The sequence below is a fragment of the Papaver somniferum genome, chromosome 11 (genome assembly GCF_003573695.1).
Source record: "Papaver somniferum cultivar HN1 chromosome 11, ASM357369v1, whole genome shotgun sequence".
Taxonomy (NCBI): Eukaryota; Viridiplantae; Streptophyta; class Magnoliopsida; order Ranunculales; family Papaveraceae; genus Papaver; species Papaver somniferum.
The window spans coordinates 48,579,371-48,599,539 of NC_039368.1; the positions used below are offsets into that span (position 1 = coordinate 48,579,371).

At 37.3% G+C, this 20,169-nt stretch overlaps 2 protein-coding genes across 4 annotated transcripts; one reads left to right on the plus strand and one right to left on the minus strand.

Annotated features, from left to right (window-relative positions):
• Positions 1 to 11,909: 11,909 nt before the first annotated feature.
• Positions 11,910 to 14,655, plus strand: LOC113320834 (G patch domain-containing protein 11-like). Of its 2 annotated transcripts, none has more exons than XM_026568727.1 (4): positions 11,910 to 12,439; positions 12,523 to 13,056; positions 13,920 to 13,985; positions 14,129 to 14,655. In XM_026568727.1, exons 1-4 carry the CDS (start codon positions 12,335 to 12,337, stop codon positions 14,186 to 14,188), a joined length of 765 nt encoding a protein of 254 aa, XP_026424512.1. In that variant the 5' UTR covers positions 11,910 to 12,334; the 3' UTR covers positions 14,189 to 14,655. The 2 variants fall into 2 exon arrangements, with proteins under 2 accessions (XP_026424512.1, XP_026424511.1); XM_026568726.1 differs by having other exon boundaries at positions 11,928 to 12,439; positions 12,520 to 13,056.
• A 342-nt stretch (positions 14,656 to 14,997) lies between these two features.
• Positions 14,998 to 19,945, minus strand: LOC113320722 (squamosa promoter-binding-like protein 14). 2 transcript variants are annotated; one of them, XM_026568615.1, is made up of 3 exons: positions 19,085 to 19,945; positions 16,457 to 16,596; positions 14,998 to 15,911 (listed from the first exon to the last, which is right to left on the minus strand). In XM_026568615.1, the coding sequence occupies exons 1-3, from the start codon at positions 19,540 to 19,542 to the stop codon at positions 15,250 to 15,252; spliced, it is 1,260 nt and encodes a 419-aa protein (XP_026424400.1). In that variant the 5' UTR covers positions 19,543 to 19,945; the 3' UTR covers positions 14,998 to 15,249. The 2 variants fall into 2 exon arrangements, with proteins under 2 accessions (XP_026424400.1, XP_026424399.1); XM_026568614.1 differs by having other exon boundaries at positions 14,998 to 15,914.
• Between the last annotated feature and the right edge of the window lie 224 nt (positions 19,946 to 20,169).

The window sequence follows — 20,169 nt, forward strand, 5'->3', positions numbered from 1 at the left end:
GGCTAAATTTGGCTTGATAACTCGCGAGAAGAAAACAGGGGAGTTTATTCTCGGAAGAGGTTATCACAGGATTTGCGCGAGCAGCAGAGGAGTTTGCACGTGTTTGGAAGACCCTAACAACTATTTGGAGTGTGAAGGAGTTAAATATGGCAATTTAGAAGCTTCGAAACGCGTGTAGAGATCAAAAATATGAATCATTTCCTAAACTGGCCGTAAAGAATAATGGAGAATTATATGAAGTTATTACGTGAGATTTTGTTGTTGCTGGGTTATAAATGGGTGTTGGGATATCATAGAAGGTTTACTGAGAGTTTGGGAGAGTTTTGGAGAAGACAGAGGCGATAATCAGTACCACCAGAAATACTTTTCTGATGCTGCTCATCTGAAGAACGCGAAGAACAGACCGTCCAAGACAGTCGTTTTTCAACAGTGGAAACGACACACAGGCGTGGGTCGAGAGCTACAGAATCAGCGACAGTACTGTTCTATCGTTCTTTTCAGTTTGTAACACATATAACTGTTACAAACCCGGTTTTATCATTGTTTCTCCCATTTCATCATTTGTACACCACCTTTGAGCAATAAAAAAAAATGAATTTTGAGCGTGTTTTCCTAATGATGAGCTAAACCCAATCCTTGGGTCGACGGAGGAAGCCATTCTTTCAAGAATTATGTGGTAATATTTATTTTAAAAATTTATGCAATATTTTTATATGATTAATTGCATTGATAAAAAATAAATTAAATGATTCTTATTAATCAAATGTGTTTTCTCTTGATGATGCATGCTTAGTTTTAGACTCTTGATGCGTTATACTTGCGTCTAACATTTGATATTTTGGGAATCTGATTTTGGCAATACTTTAGAATTGAATCAATTGTTTAAACTGCATGATATAAATTAATTTAGAACCACATAAGTATTGATGAATGGTGAAATCCTAGCTCCAGCCTCTCCATAATTTCACAACATATCAACATTTATTTACTTTCTTTGCTTTAAAATTAATTCTAAAATCTATTGCTTTCACAAGTCTCAACGAACCTATTACTACAAAACAACTTGAAATCACATCAATCTTTGGCGCCGCCGACGCGGACTTGTCTTTAGGCTAGAGTTTTTAGATTTTTTTTTTTAGGTTTTTATTTGTTTTTCATTTTTATTTTATTTGTTCATCTTTACGTTTTTGGGTTTTTGTCTTTTCCTTACAGATTTTGGAATTTGGAGCGAAAGAAAAATTTGCCAAAGCTTTTGGTGAATACTTAAAGATTTGAGTAAAAGCAAAGCGAAAGGAGTGAAATAAAAGGAGAATAAAAATTAATTAAAAAAAGAGAGAGAGAGAGACAATTTTTTTTTTAGAATTTCTTTTAGATTATTTTATTTTTTTTCTTTTGCACTTTATTTTTGGACTTTGGACTGTGGACTTTGGGACTTTATTTTTTTAACCCTACGGAAGGGAAGTTTAGATACAAATTGTTTGCAGAGAAGGACGGCGATTACGATATCGCCTCGGACCCTCGGGTTCGTACATGACATAGGAGTCGTGGCCCGAGTCAACTTCAGCGGTTCATCCCCCGTCTGGTACGGGAGGTAAGTTTGTCGAAATACTCGCGAATCCCCTGTCAGCGAGTTATTGTATTCCTTCGTTTGCATATATGCTGAGGATTTGAAAACGGCTGCTTTAATTTCCTAGTAAAGGGCAAGGACTGGCCATACAAGATAAGGTTTCAGATTTAATCACCGTTTCCTTCTTGCCCGCCTTAGGAAAACGAAACCAAACGCGAACCTAAGCCTAAAATTTGACTAGAACGAGACCTATAGGGTAACGAGCTTAATAAGAAAGTCATTCGAAAAATATTGGTTACTCTTTTAAGCATGCTTCAAAGTTCATGATGGTTTCTGTGAGTTGAATACGCCGCCTTGTAACGCCGGTGAGGCCTTGGGTATCAAATCTCCACTGAGTTTCCCTCGTCTTGATTCAACTTACTTTAACTCGGATTGATTCCAGAGGGGTTTGCTTAAATTGTAACGAATTCCCTTTCGAAGGATTAGAAGCTGGTCTAGAAACAATCTAAGTGGAGCCATCATGCTTTTTGTTTGCTAGAAATATTTAGGTTTGCTTTGGTGGAGTCAGCCTGCTTTGTGTTTGCTTAGAACCTCCCTTCCTTTAGGATTATTTTATTTGTTTTTCTAATGTATGCCCGAGGTCATTAGAAAACGGGCTTCGAAAAGAGATAATCTAGGTCGCTTGATTAGTGAAAAACCTAGTAGTTCTTCTTGTGGAAGCGGGGAGCTTGAAGACTCTTCTTTTGAGAGCCATGTTTTTGAAAACTTCAGTTTTGAGAATGTGTCTCTTTGTGAGGAAAATACCCCTAGTACTTCAGTTGTGCCAGCGATGGCAACTTTGAAAGATTACATGTTCCAAACTAGGTCTACTCGAGCCTCGTGCATTAAATTGCCAGCCACTACGGCTAATTTCGAGATAAAACCTAGTATTCTTCAGATGATATATTCTTAGGGAAAGATGATGAGAACCCTTATTTTCATATTAGGTACTTTGAGGAAATTTGTGGGACAATTAGAATAAAAGACCTTACTGATGAAATCTTGAAACTTAAGATGTTTCCCTTTTTCTTGAGAGATAAATCCAAGACCTGGCTGAACAACCTACCATCTGAATCCATTGAAACATGGCAGGAACTTATTGCTGCTTTCTATATGAAATTCTACCCTAAGCATAAAACTGCGTCTGTTAGGCAGAAAATTAGTGCTAGTGTGCAACAAGAGGGAGAGTCTCTTTATAGGTTTTTAGAGAGATTCAATGATCTCCTATCCCAATGTCTTCACCATGGATTTGGTAAGATGAAACTCGTAGAGATTATTTATGATGGTTTAGACTATTCAATCAAAGCCATGGTTGAGTCTATGTGCGCTGGTGAGTTCACTAGTAAAAGTGTTGATGATGCTTTTACCTTCTTAGGAGCTGTCGCTGAAAAATCCCAACAGTGGGAGTCTTGTGTTGAACCCCCCAAAAGACTCTTGGTCAATAGAAGTATCACCAATGTGGTAGATACAAGCTTCGGGTCTGATGCTAAGTTTGCTGCTTTGTCTAGAAGGTTAGAAGCTTTGGAATTGAATCATCTTAAACATAGGTTTCTTGTTGAACCCGATGACAGGTTTAGAGCCTCTCAAGTTTCTAGTTGTGGAGTAGAACCCAATAACTCGTTTTGGGAAGGTCAGGTTAGTGAAGAGCAAGCCCACGTTGTCTATAACAATGCTAGGTTTGAGAACCGTCAGAAGTTTGACCCATACTCAGAGACTTAAAACCCTGGTTGGAGAAACCATCCTAACTTTTATTGGTCTAAGGGTCAGAATCAAGGACAATCTAGTAATTCTCAGCCTTCCCCAGGTTTTGGTTATGTTAAGAACTCTTAGGTCAACCCAGTTTCAGAATGAGAAAAAGATCTCCACCTTAGAAGAAACCCTTACTATGTTAGCAAAGAACCATGAGATGTTATCAAAGAACCACTATGGTTTTCAAGAAGAAACCAGGCAGAATTTTAAGAATAATTCCCAGTCTCTTGCTAACTTAGAACTTCAAGTAGGCCAAATAGATAAGTTTCTTAGTGAAAGAGAAGATGGAAGGTTCCTTAGTCAAACTGATCCTAACCCTAAAGGATATAAATCGTACAATCATGTGAATTCTGTTACAACCCTTAGGAGTGGAAAAAAAGTTGACAATAAGGTTGCCATGCCTGATAGTGAACATATTGTAGTTCACCTTTTTTAGCCAGAGAATGAGGAGACTGATAGAGTCTCCAAAGAGACCAATGAGGGTCCTGTTGTGCCCGGCTTTGTTCCCAGAGCCCCGTTCCCCCAGCTGCTAGTTCCAACTAAGAGGGAGTCCAACTTTAATGATATATTGGAGATTTTTAAGCAGGTTACTATAAATCTCCCATTGTTAGATGCGATTAAGAAGATTCCCGCTTATGCCAAGTTTCTTAAGGATATGTATACGCGAAAGCGAAAACTTAGTGTCCAGAAGAAAGCCTTCCTAGCTAGTCATGTGAGTTCTATTATTCATAATACCACTACTCCTAAGTATAAAGACCCAGGGTCCCCTACTATTTCTTTCACAATAGGTGAATACCGTGTCGAGAAAGCTTTGCTTGACTTAGGAGCCAGTGTGAACTTACTGCCATACCATGTGAACCTTAAGCTAGGACTTGGTGAGATGAAACCTACCCAGATGACACTTCAGTTAGCTGATAGGTCCGTTAAAATTCCTCGTGGTGTGATCGAGGACGTTCTTATTGAGGTCTACAAGTTTATTTATCCAGTGGATTTTGTTATCTTAGATACCCAACCTGTCCCTGACTCAGAGAACCAAATACCGGTGATTTTAGGTCGCCTGTTTTTAGCTACATCCAATGCGATCATTAACTGTCGAAATGGTATTATGAATTTGTATTTTGGTAACATGACTATTGAGCTGAACATTTTTAATATTAGTAAGCTACCCTCTGAACTTGATGACTCGAGCATAGAAGAGGTGAACATGATAGGAACATTAGTCGAGGAGTCATTACCAAACACTTTGTTAGAAGATCCATTAGAGAAATGCTTAGCCCACTTTGGGATTGATTTTGATGATGACGATGTGATTAATGAGGTGAATGCTTTGTTATATTCAACCCCTTTGATAGACACTAGTAGTGGCTGTAAACCTAAGTTCGAACCTCTACCCGTTTCTAAATCTACCCTAGTTCCTTCGTTAGAAAAGCCTCCTAAGTTGGACCTTAAACCATTACCAGATTCCCTGAAATTGGTGTTTTTAGGCCCATCTGAAACTTTACCTGTGATTATAGCATCGACTTGGATAGTGATCGGGAAAGTAGGCTAGTGACCGTCCTTCAAAATAACAAGGAAGCTTTAGGGTGGACCATAGCAGACATTAAGGGTATAAGTCATACTGATTGTATGCATCATATATATTTAGAGAGTGACACCAAACCTTCTAGGGATATGCAACGTCGACTGAATCCTAATATGAAAGAAGAAGTTCGAACCGAGGTTCTTCAGCTGTTAGATGCAGGCATTATCTACACCATTTCAGACAGTAAGTGGGTCAGCCCCGTTCAGGTTGTTCCCAAGAAATCCGGCATTACTGTAGTCCAGAATAATAACAATGAGTTAATCCCAACCCAGGTGACCACGGGTTTGCGTGTCTGTATTGATTATAGGAAATCGAACAAGGTCACTAGGAAGGACCACTTTCCCCTTCCCTTCATCGACCAAATGCTAGAGAGATTAGATGGACGTAGCCATTATTGCTTTTTAGATGGATACTGCGGTTATAATCAGATTGTCATAGCCACAGAAGACCAAGATAAAACCACTTTTACCTGTCCCTTTGATACCTTTGCGTATAGACGCATGCCTTTCGGGCTATGTAATGCCCTTGCGACCTTTCATCGTTGTATGTTGAGCATATTTTCTGACATGGTAGAACGGTTCTTAGAGGTCTTTATGGATGATTTTTCAGTATTTGGTTCGTCTTTCGATGAGTGCTTGCGTAATTTATCATTAGCTTTGACTAGGTGTAAGGAAAAGAATTTAGTGCTTAATTGGGAGAAATGTCACTTCATGGTTCGTTCAGGAATTGTTCTGGGGCATATCGTATATTCGAAGGGTATAGAGGTAGATAGAGCCAAAGTTTACCTTATTAAAACTTTACAGGTCCCAAAAACCGTAAGAGATATTAGGTCATTCTTAGGGCATGCAGGTTTTTATCGTCGATTCATTAAGGATTTTAGCTTGATTTCTAGACCTCTTTGCAATTTGCTTGCAAAAGACGTTAAGTTTGTCTTTGATGATGCTTGTTTAGAGGCTTTTGAGAAGCTTAAGAATTTAATCACTACCTCCCCCATAGTCCAGGAACCCAACTGGAACTTACCCTTTGAGATCATGTGTGATGCTTCAGACTATGCTATAGGTGTTGTGCTAGGTCAGCGAGAAAATAAGTTACTTCATGTGATTTACTATGCTAGCAAAACTCTGAATGATGCCCAGTTGAACTATACCACTACGGAGAAGGAACTATTAGCTATTGTGTTTGCCTTAGACAAGTTTAGATCCTCTCTTAGGTTCTAAGGTCTTTACTGATCATGCTGCTTTGAAGTATCTTTTTCCAAGAAGGATACTAAACCTAGATTGATTAGATGGATCCTATTGTTGCAGGAATTTTCCTTAGACATTAGAAAAAAAAGGTGCAGAAAATGTAGTAGCAGACCACTTGTCTAGGCTTGTTGTGGATACCCTTAATGATTCCTCCTTAGGGATAGTTTTCCTGATGAACAACTGTTCTTTGTTACCCAAGCACCTTGGTATGCGAATATAGTGAATTATCTTGTTACTGGTCGAATGCCCCAACATTGGGGTAAACAAGATCGTTCTAGGTTTTTAGCCGAGGTGAAGCACTTTTTGGGATGATCCTTATTTGTTTAAGTATTGTCCAGACCAGATTATTAGGAGATGTATACCTGAGAGTGACCAGTCCAGTATTATTTCCTTTTGTCATGATCATGCTTGTGGGGGTCACTTTAGTGCTAAGAAGACTGCTGCTAAGATATTGCAGTGTGGATTCTTGGCCTTCGTTGTTTAAAGACTCATAGTATTGTGTTACTTGTGAGCGTTGCCAGAAATTAGGAACCATTTCCCGTAGGAACATGATGCCCTTGAACCCTATTTTAGTTGTTGAGGTCTTTGATGTGTGGGGTATTTTTATGGGTCCGTTTCCTAATTTTTTGGTAACCTTTACATCCTTGTCGCTGTAGACTATGTATCTAAGTGGATTGAGGCGGTTGCGTGTAAACCAATGACCATAGGGTTTTGATTGAGTTCTTGAAAGATAATATACTTACACGTTTTGGTACACCGCGAGCTATAATTAGTGATGGAGAGTCGCACTTTTGTAATGGACCTTTTAGGCTTTTGATGAAGAAATATGGTATTACACACAAGGTAGCTACCCCGTATCATCCACAGACTAGTGGTCAAGTAGAGGTTTCCAATAGGGAGATAAAAAGTATATTAAAGAAAACAGTTAATCCTAATCGGAAAGACTGGTCGTCTAGGATTACTGATGCCTTATGGGCTTACCGTACTGCGTTTAAGACCCCCATTGGAATGTCGCCTTATAGGCTTGTGTATGGAAAGGCATGTCATTTACCTATTGAGTTAGAATATAGAGCTTATTGGGTTGTTAAGAAGATAATTTTTTCACTTGACAAGGCAGGAGCCCATAGGAAACTCCAGCTCAATGAGTTGGAAGCGATTCGTATAGATGCTTACGATAGTGCGAAGGAGTATAAGAAAAAATGAAACTTGTGCATGATAAGAATATTTTAAGAAAGTCATTTTCTCCAGGTCAAAAATTTCTTCTGTATGATACCCGCTTGTATCTTTTCCCTGGGAAGTTACGCTCTCGGTGGACGGGTCCTTTTATTGTTCGCACTGTCTTTCCACATGGAGCTGTTGAGATCGAGACACCAGATGGTAGTAGTTCTTCGAAGGTTAACGGTCAGAGATTGAAACCATTTTAGAGCCCTTTCCTACAGGTGATGTTGAGGAGGTCCCTTTGGAGGACCCTGTTTACCCTTGATTGACCATCGAGGCGATTGTATGTTGAATATTAGTTTTTGATTTCTTTCTTCACCCAGGTACTATCTTTCCGACTTCTCTCTTTACTGATTCCTCATGTTACCTTACTTTTTAGTATTGCTCTTTAATTAGAAACATTGAGGACAATGTTAGATTTAAGTTTGGGGGTGGGGAAGAAACTTTTTGTTAGCTTTTAGTTGCAATAAATAAACTCCAAAGCCTATAAATTTATGCTTATTAAGGTTGGCACTAACCAATCTAAGTGGACGGGAACATCTTGGTTGTAGGAGTTGAGGAACCAATCTGATTAGATGGAAACATCTAAAGAGTCTATTCATAAAAGCACATAGCTCAGGTGTTAGAATTTAAAAAAAAAACATGGTAGTTTCGCCATATCTCGTTGAATCCTAATCCTTCTGTTTTTATTTTTTAAGTGACTTGGTGGGGCACACGATTCAAGTTGTTACCTTTGCTAGGGTGATTGAGATACAAAAAAAAAAAATTAAAAAAAGTTAAAAAAAAAAAGAAAATAATTGAGACCAGACCATCAGACCAACCAGAATAAATTCAATAAAGTCGACCATTGGTGCCCTTGTATATGCCAGTTGTGTTGACCTAGAGTTAGGTTTATCGACCACTGGTCCCCTTATATATGCCAGTTGTGTTGATATTAGTCAGACCGGTATCTCAGTCCATTAGGATAGGTTCATCTTGGCAGAGGCCTTCAGAAAGATATGGGAAACACCGTTCACTTTAACCATCTATTTTTCTCTTTATCCATCTTCTTAATCTTTCCATGTGATTGGTTGACTCCGGTTATGATGTCTAGAAACTATCTGAGTAGAGCTTTGTCACTTATATATGAATTATAGTATGATGAGTGCAAACTCGTGTACAACAACTGGAATTTCGCATCAGGGTACTTCCTCCTATAGTCAATGTTTGTATGCCAACAAGGAGATTCTTTAGTGCCTTCCAAGGTTCTGCGACGATAGCTAGGGTCTGGAGTAAAGGTTTTGTGGGTACACCTCTGGTAAACCCTCCAGAGACAACACTCCGCCGCTAGGGCCACCTAGCGGTTTAACGGCTTGCTGCACGTGCTAAGTGTAGTCATTTTATATTAAATTTGCTCGAGGACTAGCAAATAATAAGTTTGGAAGTATTTGATAGACACATTTTTGTGTCTGAATTGTCCTCAGTGTCTCTATTGCTAGTGCTTTATTTTGTACTTATTATGGTATTTTTATGTTTGTGTAGGTGTTTTTGGAGAACTACACTTGTGTGGAAAAAGTTGTTCAAAAAGTGCTATTTGGACCCCCGAAGGACATTTGCTATACGGACCCCCGATTTGGCTAAGGGGCACCCAAGGTTATGCGTAGCCCAAATTCATCCTCGGCACCCAAATTCATCCTTAACACCCATCTTCTTCTTTTGAATTTCATTTTAGCGGGAAAATGAAGAACAGAACTGTGTAATTTTCGATTGAAGTTTGAAGGAGTTCTAGGTAGATTAAAGGGCTGAAATTTGTTGGGTAGTTGTGATATGTCCCAACAAAACTATCATGAGTGATTTAATTGGCTAAATTTGGCTAGATAACTCGCGAGAAGAAAACAAGGGAGTTTATTCTCGGAAGAGGTTATCACAGGATTTGCGCGAGCAGCAGAGGATTTTGCACGTGTTTGGAAGACCCTAACAACTATTTGGAGTGTGAAGGAGTTAAATATGGCAATTTGGAAGCTTCAGAACGCGTGTAGAGATCAAAAATCTGAATTATTTCCTAAACTGGCCGTAAAGAATAATGGAGAATTGTATGAAGTTATTACGTGAGATTTTGTTGTTGCTGGGTTATAAATAGGTGTTGTGATATCATAGAAGGTTTACTGAGAGTTTGGGAGAGTTTTGGAGAAGACAGGGGAGATAATCAGAACCACCAGAAATACTTTTCTGATGCTGCTCATCTGAAGAACGCGAAGAACAGACCGTCCAAGACAGTCGTTTTTCAACAGTGGAAACGACACACAGGCGTGGGTCGAGAGCTACAGAATCAGCGACAATTCTGTTCTATCGTTCTTTTCAGTTTGTAACACATATAACTGTTACAAACCCGGTTTTATCATTGTTTCTCCCATTTCATCATTTGTACACCACCTTTTAGCAATAAAAAAATGAATTTTGAGCGTGTTTTCCTAATGATGAGCTAAACCCAATCCTTGGGGCGATGGAGGAAGCCATTATTTCAAGAATTATGTGGTAATATTTATTTTAAAAATTTATGCAATATTTTTATATGATTAATTGCATTGATAAAAAATAAATTAAATGATTCTTATTAATCAAATGTGTTTTCTCTTGATGATGCATGCTTAGTTTTAGACTCTTGATGCGTTTTACTTGCGTCTAACATTTAATATTTTGGGAATCTGATTTTGGCAACACTTTAGAATCGAATCAATTAATTGCATGATATAAATTAAATTGCATGATATAAATTAATTTAGAACAACATAAGTATTGATGGATGGTGAAATCCTAGCTCCAGCCTCTCCATAATTTTCATAACATATCAACATTTATTTGCTTTATTTTCTTTGCTTTAAAATTAAGTCTAAAATCTATTGTTTTCACAAGTCTCAACGAACCTATTACTACAAAACAACTTGAAATCATATCACTTTTGCGAATTTTGCTCAGGAAACTTTATGGGGATAGCCAAACAAGAAAGGTATAGGTAAGAAGATGAAGCATATAAGTTTTGGGGGTTGCTTCCTTTTTCCATTTGGTGGACAAACTTGAGTGAAAAGAATAATCGTCTATATATACTAGGAGAAATTGGATTCAGCTCGTGATTGTAGTCAAGTGTATTCTCTTTAATTTGGTTAGACACACTCAATTTTTTGATGATATCTCCTTGAGTATCATAATTTGTAACCGGAAAGTTGTTATTGCCATGAGCTAATATTAAACCATGTTTGTATTTTCTTTTAATCAAATTTATTTTTTTCTGTCAAAAAAAGATTAAAAATTTAAGAAATAACAACGTAAGGCAAATTTTTTCCTTGTGGTTGGTGGTGAAATGGTAATCTTATTGTCTCCTTAGCCTGGTCATAAATCATAAATTCCAAATAAGATCATTTATCATACAAACTATGTACTATTCAATTGAACCCACCGAACGTAGTATGTCAAGTTTGGTTGTCAAGTGTAGTTCCAAAACTCACAGCTTGAATTTGTTAGAGCATTGCTCGGTTGAACTCACAAAATGCTTGAAATATCCGTAGTTTCTTGTTAATAAAATCATCTAGGACTTTGCAATCTGTGACAATTGACATACCTGATATAAAATTATTTCTTAACCAAGAGGTAGCAACGCTTTTGCTTCTGCATGAGTCGTTGTCATTTCTTTTTCGGACTCGCTGAGAGATGCACATATAAATTCCTCTTGATCTACAAGATATAGAACAAATGCGAAGCCCATTGATAAATCTTCTTTCTTGAAAGCAACGCCCATAAATATTATTCAATCCGAATTTATAAATGCTCAATTGGGTTTTGTGAAGTTTTCATTTCGAGATTCAAGAATATGTGGAGAAGTTTTGGATGAAACCTATTTTGAGGCATACCAAATTTTTTTAGGCATACTGAATGCTTACCCTAACTAGTGTAGTTTGATAAGGGGTGTCTAAAGCTAGTTAAATTATTTAGATATCCTTGATCAATTAATTAACTTACTCACTTATTTATTTTATTTTATTTTATTAAAAAAAATGTTTTTTTTTTAAATATTTAATTTTTTGATAAGATTTATTATTATTTTTTCTTAATTTTTTTTCTTCTCTTCTCTCTTCTTTACTCCAACTGATGCTAACCGACTACAATTTTCATCATCGTCGACTAATTACAAAGTGAAGTTCGGCTTGCAATTGAAACGAATTTATCAGACAAACTACTCATTGATCTTCATTCTGAAAGTGTTGATGAACAGTCTGGCTGATAATTACGAAAATGTTAGCCGAGCTTCACTTTATGAAGAACAATCCTCAGTTCGGTTGTCCTATTTTTTGCTCGAATCAGCCGAACTTAGGTTCGACGGTTAAAGAGTGAAGTTCGGCTGATAAGTTATCAACCGAATCTAAGTATGTTTTAAAAAAAATTAGTTCGGCCGATAACTTATCGGCTGAACCTAGATTTAGGTTTTATAAATACATAAAACACTTTTAAAAAAATTTAAATTTTATAAAATTTTAAATTTATAAAAATATTATATATTATTCAATATTTAAGAAGAAAAAAAATAATTGTTTTAAAAAAATTTAAAATTTAAATAAAAATTAAAAAAATATAAATGATAAAGATGTTACTGTCATTATCAAATATAGTATGAGGTTATTGGCTTTACTACCCAATGACTTCATTATGTACTTATCGAGCATGCCTCAAAAAAAAATTGGTATGCCTCAAGACAGGTTTCTTTTGGATGAAGCAGATTGCAAAAACTTATTTATTTGGTATGCCTCAAACTTCCGAATTTGGTGAGAGGTTCGGATCCACAACCCAGTTATTGGCCCAATTACTTATTGAGTCAGTGTAGGTCGAGGGAGTTAATATGGTGCAAGGAGTCTCCAAACTAACACTGATCATATTTTTTTGAGTTTCCCTTCTGAAGCTTCATTAATGGCGGACAAAGGTATAACTGATGAGGATGATTACATGGCCGATCTCTCCATCTTTCTTCCTCCTGAAACTTCTCAAAATCCTTCCAAAGTTCCACTCAGAAAGGTAAGTATAGATATCATAATCACTCTTAGTTACTCTTCCTTTTAATTTGTTTCATCTAATTATCTTCATATTTTTCTCAGAAGAACTTAACCTCTAAATGCATAACTCATGAGCCTTCGAATAAAAAATCTAAAACCCTAAATTGGCAAGAACAAAGGAAATTAGATAGAGAAAGAAAACAACGAGAGGAAGATGAGAAAACCCTAACCAACATGGAATCTGCAATTCCCCAATCAAATATTGGTTTCAAAATGTTGAAGCAAATGGGTTACAATCCAGGTTCATCATTAGGAAAGAGCGGGTTAGGTCTGGCTGAACCAGTTGGAGTTGAGATAAGGCGTTCTAGAGCTGGGATTGGTAGAGAAGATCCAGTCAAGGAGAAAGTTAAGAGAGAGGAATTTAGAGCTGGAGAGAAGAAAGAAGAAGTTGAGGGTTTGATTGTTGAATTTGGTTCTAGGCAGAAATTGCAGTGGAAAAGCAGAAGACTTGTTTATAATTACCATAAGGCTACAGCTGTTCTCGATCAACTGGAGAATAAAGAGATCATTGAACCAATTAAGAAGGAAGGAGAAGATGAACAAGAGGAAGAAGAAGAAGAAGAAATAATCACAGAAGAGGTACATTTCGCTATTTATGTTTTCATGAGTTTGTTTGGTTTAAATTTGGAATTAGTTCTAGTTTTTATGCATGAAACTGAACTTTGGCAGAGTTCAGTAATCAATTTGGATATGTTGAATTCTCGGCTATTTGGTGCATATATCAGTCGAAATCTCAAGTGTTAAGACTACAAAGTTAGTTGTACTGTTAAGCAAAATTCTGGTAACCAGTTTGGAAAGTTAGGTTTTGGTTTGGCCGATTTACTTTCTGTCTGAAATTTGAGTCTCAGTCAAGCTGTATCACTTATCAATTTGGTCTTTTTAGCATTGATCGAGTAAAACTTGATAATGTCCACTTTAAGGAGTTAGTGCCTCATCATTAAGCAATGGTGACTCAGTTTCAAAGCCTATTTTGAACTGATTGTTTTAAGAAAATGCATTAGCAAGTTTGTGCATAATTAACTCCTATAGTGTGAAGAAATGCTGATTTGGCTTTAGTAAGTTTCTGAATTTAGTAGCTAAGAAAACTGTGACTTAATGTTTAAAAGCTAATATTTGGAATTCGACTTGGTTTCCAATTTGTCCATCATTAAGTTATTGGAGGTTTGTTCAGTGTCTCGAGAGCTATAATATAGAGTTTAGACTTACAGTTGCTCTTTATGCTTTTCTGTTTTCTACTAGTTGGTTTATAATGTGTACATCTTCAATCATGATCGAAACCAAAATAAATCTACCATATAAGCAACAGATCGATGCAGTTTGGACCTTGTAGTTGTGACTGTATCATCTCCCTGCGAGTTTTTGTCTTGAGAAGATACATTTGTGTTGATATTTCAAATAGTTTATTCCGCGGGAAGTGACAGTTAAGATTTTCATGTATGCAGGATTTACTAGAGATATTAGTTAAGCTGCGGGACAAGCATCACTACTGCCTCTTCTGCGGATGCCAGGTGAGCTACTTGATTATTTATTTAAATCTCGTAGGTTCAATAGGTGTTTAGAAACGCTTGTGGCCTTCTTTGCTGGAGTTCTTATAAGTCATCCATTTGTTCTGATTGATTCTCTAATACACAATCCCATTTTTATGTTTTAGTATGGATCACTTGAGGCACTGTCATTGAGCTGCCCTGGAACCGATGAAGATGATCATTGAATCAAAATATCAGATAGTTCAGCATCTCCAGAATTCCAGCCACTCGACTGTAAATTATGTACTAAGGATTTGCTCCTTTAGAACCAAGTACAGATCCAGGAGATGTTGTGTTTGTTACAGGCCACCACAGGTCCGCAACAGATGTCATGGTGTACTGAACCAGAGCCAGCTTGGATTTGAGCACTTCTGCATGTCCTAAGAACCAGAATGTAGTTATGGAAGTTATCAAGCTTCATTTCATTGGTGATGCTGCTCTGTATTAAGTTCTTCCTAGAATCATGGATAGAAAATTCCATGAAAATTTTGTCAAATTCTGACAGTTATTCCTGATGCCTGACCATAAAACTAATCATTGCTCCTATTGGCAATTTGTATCATTTTATTGATCAGATGTACTGTGGTAGCTACATCATTCTTGAGCTGCTTTATTTTCCCATATGTATGTCATGGTCCCGATCCATTCCTTACTGAGACCTTTGAAGGTCTAAAACTGCTGCCCAGCATCGTGAAACCAACTCAATTGTTTACTTTGATGGCCAAACCCCAAGTACCTGGTTTCTGCAATTTACTCTATGAAAGTTGGCTTGCATCTCCAGAGCCTTTTCTGCCCTTGATAGTTAATGTGTTACAGACATGTTTTAAATAGAAGATGTTAGTGACATCTCAATCCAACTTCCTTCCATGTTACTGACAAGTAGCTTATGTTTTGATACCCGACTGCTTGTCACGGATGTTAAAAATGAATAAACCCTGAAACTGCCGTGTAATCCAAAGGGAGTTATCACACGCACAAACACAAAAAGAAAAATACTCATAAAAGAAGATTATTAATTAAAGTTCAGCATCCAAGCCCAGGTTTGGCATTTGCTTATACAACTCATACAACCTAAAAAAGAGCACTTCAATAAACAAGGTTTTTGGATTCAAGCAATTGTACCCTGAGATATGCCACAGAAATACAGTCAATTTAGCAATCGCCACAGAAGCGTAACTATCAAGGATGTCTTAGCAAATCTGGTTAATACATGCCCGACAAACTCTTACATTAACCAGATGCATCTCTATAGAGACCAGTGCATCTGTTGAACTGACGATGTGTCATAAGCCCTGGAGTGAGCAAGTTCCATGTACTGCCTATTTTCCACAGCATGATGAGCTAACTCAAGCTCGCCACCAGAAAACTGATGGTTGGCATTCATGGGTTGTGAAGTAACCTGCCCAAGGCCCAAATCATGGTGGTGCAATTCATGAGAATTGCCACGACCACCACCTTCATCGTTACCCTTCAAAGCCCACGAGCTAACTGTGTAGCTATTACTAACAGCACCTTGATTCGGTGCTGTTGATTGAGATACCATTGGAGCCCCTTCGCCGTTCATTAAGTTATTAACAGAAACACTAGACGAAGCTTGGTTATTTCTTGGGTCCCATGATTGGTTTGACAGAAGAGAGAGAGCACAGCCGGAGTCGGAGACTCCAGCAAAACACTCACCCGGAGGTATTCTAGAACTGGAAAAAACGGACCCACCTGCTGCAGATGAACCTTGCATATAAGTGTGGGACCCCTGATAGAAGACATTTGCTGGAGGATACTGCAGTGCGAGAAACTTTCCTGTAGCACTGGGTTGATCAGCACTTGTCCTTGAGGTTGTCCAGCCATCCCTTCCAGACATTCTTGGATATGCTGCAAAGTCCATTACAAAGCCACCGCCTCTGCTGCTATCTTCTGTCACACAATATTTACGGAACAGTTGAAACCAACTCACCAAATAAGTAGCGATCAAAAATAGACACAAGAAGAAGCAATGACAACCATCAGGACTTCACTGCCATGTCCAAAAGTCCTAAATTTTTGTTAAGGTTAATTCTGAAGATGACTCAAAATTTTATACAAGGAAAGTAGTTTATGATAGTTAACGCTTAAACAAAAAAACCTCCATAACAGTTTTCAGACTAAAAACCAAACATGTTTTGACTATCAAAGTATTAAAGCATAACCCATTCCATCCTGGGTTATGAAATCAGTTTTTATATCACAAACTAATGGCGGCTTTATCCAAGGATGCATAGCATATCCAAAGACTTCTAGGTCTATGCATAAACCTGACTGTCAACTAAGCTTGGCTGGCCAGATTACAACTTGGAACCAAAAGCCAACTTTATCTATATTTCAGACCAGCTCAAAGTATCCTTGAGCCTAGTTGAGCTTGTCAGGCTTGGTTTTCCCTGCCCTAGTTTGTACCCATGATTTATATGTTACTATCTCACCTTGAAGAGATGCTGAAAGTCTACCATAGCGTGAAGATAACAAAGATCCAGGTTGTGGCTTCCTGCGACGCTCATTGTGGCCAGCTAGACGTCTACGGCAACTTCGCTTTCCTTGGTCAAATTCAGCGAGCTGATGAAATCTGTGCACAAGCTACCCAATAAGTCATAAACCTAAAAACATAGAGAACGAGGTATATCCAGTGTCTGATCAAAAGATAGCATGAAATACGCAAATAACTTACAACTACATGAATAGAAAAAATCATGATTCGGCTCTTTAAGAAAGAGTCCCAACTAACATGACAATTTTTAATTAAATAACACTACGACAGTAGTCCTTAACATGACGGCAAAAACGTCTGCATTCAGTGTATCAGACTTCAACATATTTGGATAAATGCTAATCCTCATTGATACTTCTACTGGTTGTTTGAATACGGCAGAACGTTATCTGTTTGAAGCATGCTTGTACACCAATTCCAGTACCAATTGCTAAAACAATTCAAAATGATTGAATTACATCCGCAGAAACGATATTTAGCATTCCAACTAATTTGAATGGTTAATTAAATGATTGAATCAATTTACTTTTGAAAGTGTAGGGGTCAAAGCTCATTCCAGTTAATTTGAATCATTTAGCAGCCAAACTAAATATTATTTTTTTAATTAAATGATTGAATCACAGAATATGCACTGGAAGACCATACGACAAAGACATTTATTTATTTTTTCCATCGGTGCATGAAAAAGAGATTTAGTTTTCCAATCCAAAAAGAAGCTCACTATTGATACTACAATTCAGCTTATAGAAATCCTCAAATCGCCATTATACCCTTCAAAAAAAAAAAGGGATCCCCTTCTCTATCACATTGAGCAGTTGGTATGATAGATTGGCAAAAGTTGCACGGTTATGTCAAATAAAATGCTACTTGGCTAAAATCAGTGAGCATGCCATAGACAGTTAAGCAGCGCATTGAAGTTTCTTGACGTATGAAATTAGAAACCATGAAGAGATTGGCTTTAAAAGATCCCAAATGTCTCTGTATAACATGGTGCTAGAGGTTACCAAAATCACTCAAGGCAAGAACATAAGAATAGTATACAGGACCACGCCTCACAACGAGTAGTTTCAAAACCAAAACATTGACTATCCAAAAGTCTATACAACTATTGCTAGACTTCTATATCTTCGAAAATTTCAAATTAGAAAATGATATTTCTATAAAGCATGGATAATTTAGAAACTGGATAGGACTTTCTGTGTCTAAGTACAACTCCTATATTCATCCCGAACTTCTCACATTTCCCATCCTGGCCATGCCAACATCATAGTTCCCTATTGGCTATTTAAGAGACACAGTACAGAGTTAAGAACTCAGTTTGTTTTTTCTTTCCGGTACTTGACTTGTAAACGCCAAGTTTTGGCACAACTTGAAAAGGATGAAAAAGCACTGTCCGTGACAGCTTTAATTAACAAAAAATACCTTGGCTCAGAGTTACTCTCAACCTCACAAGTAATAAGGCAACCAGGACAAGAGAAGCATAATAATCTCCTCTCCTCTACTACCTTGATTTGGGATTTTTCAAAACTATGACGACTCTCCTGCAAACAACTACCAAGTGTTTCCTGCATAATGATTGAATCAAAACCTTCGGAACAACATTATTTTTCTACTTCAATTTTTTTTTTCCTTGCTTACAATATTAAAATGCTGGATATTGATTCTCTTTTATCCTTCCATTAATTTAAGGAAGGGTTTTCTCAACCGTTCCCTTCCACTAGGATATCTGCATTTGACTTGTATACCAGGAATAGGAATAGGAGTTTTGAAACAAATCTATTACAGCCTGATTCATTCACTACGGATCATTGTGCTTGCACTGCTTTCAAGTTATGTGAGGATTATTGGGTGAGCTATTCATCATCATTGTCGCTTCTACCTCATACCAGCAGTATGATCAATGTCTACCGTAATCAATCCTTGTCTAAATATTATAACTACAAGTTCATAACACACAAACTAACTATAAAAGTTTTCTCAACAAAGGGAAAAAAAAAAGTAAAAGACTCCAAAAGATATTGGTGGAGGTGATATTCTAGTCATTCAAAAAAGACATTTAAATTGTATCAACCCAACATTGCCTTATCCACTAAGTCCAAAACCACCACTATGAATAAAAGGTATTATTGCTAGTTTCCTAGTTGTTTTCCAACTATAGAGCCATTTATAGAGTATCTAAGACGTCCCTTCAGAAAGCTGTCAATCTTTTTCCAAATGATCAACAACAACAAAACAGGTCTACTTTAGGCAAAACACAAATTCTAATTTGAAAGTAAACATACCTTAATCAACACATACATGACTTGAAAGATTTTCTCTTAAGAACTTAGTTCTAACTAATCAAAAAGTTCAATAATTAAACTAAATTCATAACAAAAGACGACCAAAGTGGCCAAGAAAATCAAAAGTAACAAGAAAACACATAACACAAACCCTATTTCAGAAATATTTGATCAACCAAAATGAGAACAAATAAGTAGAAACACCCAACAAAAGAATCAAAACCTGATAAAAAAATGATACTCAAGAGATCAAAAATATAAAAGAGATTGAGAAAATAACTAACCTACTACACTGTTGACAAAACCTTTGTTCCAAACCAGCAACAATGACCTTAGGAGACTTAGAATGCATGGCACAAACTTTATGCCTTGAATAATAAGCTTTAATATCACTCAGATCCAGCTTACAACCTTCCACTTGACATCTCGGAGGTTTCCCTCCTTGGACAACATTCCTTCTGTTTCGAGACGTCGCCGGCGTCGGCGGTGACAACGGAATCCCATCAGGAACACAAATAGACGTCGAACCAGCAACTGATTTAGCTGAAACTCCAATACCCACATCTTCAAAATAAATTTTCTTACCAAATTTCAAACCGTTGAGAGAAGATGAATCGGATGAAACCGCCGTAACACCAGCACCTCCCCCAGCACCAGCACCACCTCCACCACCACCCTTGGAAGAGGATGATGATGATGACACACCAAAATTATTATTAGAACCTGAACCAACAATATCCATTGAGGGTTTTGGTATTTCTTCTTCTTCTTCTCTGTTTTAGGTATCTTCATCCATGGTTACTTTTTTGGAACCATCAAATAGTTAACAATAAAAATAATAATAATAGGTTTCCACAGAGAGAAAGAAAGCCAAAGAGGGGGACGGGTGTTCATTATTTTTATCTTTATAGCTTAAAAAGGGGTGAGAGTGAGAGCAGTAAGAAAGCTGGTGGTGGAGAGAGAGAGACATGATAGTGAAAAGAAACACAAGGTAGCTCGGGGTTAAAGCTGTGTTGTTTGTTGTGTTTACTGGTTACTTCCACTGTATAACCATCTCTATCTCTCTCTCCGGACATTTTGGTGGTGCACTATAAAGCCGACTGCTGCTCCTCTGAGGGCCATACCAGCTCCTCTTGCTGCTCTAGTACTAGTACTATTCTCTCTGTATCTCTGTAAAACTTATTGTTGAGAAGAAATATGTAAACAGGTCCAAGACAAAAGAGTAGAAAGAGAAAGAAGACAGTGAGTGAGTGAAAAATCAACACAGGATTCTAAGTACTTTTTGCCTTTTGGGTACTGTTTCTTTGGAGCTTTATATGTACAGTTTAACACCCTATTCCTGTGTTCTTCGGTTTGTAGTTTTCGCCAA

Bases quoted from the DNA above. Each gene is read 5' to 3' on its own strand.
- LOC113320834 (XM_026568726.1), top strand. From the start codon at position 12,335: ATGGCGGACAAAGGTATAACTGATGAGGATGATTACATGGCCGATCTC. The intron at 12,440-12,519 runs GTAAGTATAGAT...TATTTTTCTCAG, and splicing joins CCAAAGTTCCACTCAGAAAG to AAGAACTTAACCTCTAAATG. The intron at 13,986-14,128 runs GTGAGCTACTTG...TTTATGTTTTAG, and splicing joins GCCTCTTCTGCGGATGCCAG to TATGGATCACTTGAGGCACT.
- LOC113320722 (XM_026568614.1), bottom strand. From the start codon at position 19,542: ATGGATATTGTTGGTTCAGGTTCTAATAATAATTTTGGTGTGTCATCA. The intron at 16,597-19,084 runs GTTAGTTATTTT...GCTTGTGCACAG, and splicing joins TTTTGTCAACAGTGTAGTAG to ATTTCATCAGCTCGCTGAAT. The intron at 15,915-16,456 runs GTGAGATAGTAA...ATTGTGTGACAG, and splicing joins ACTTTCAGCATCTCTTCAAG to AAGATAGCAGCAGAGGCGGT.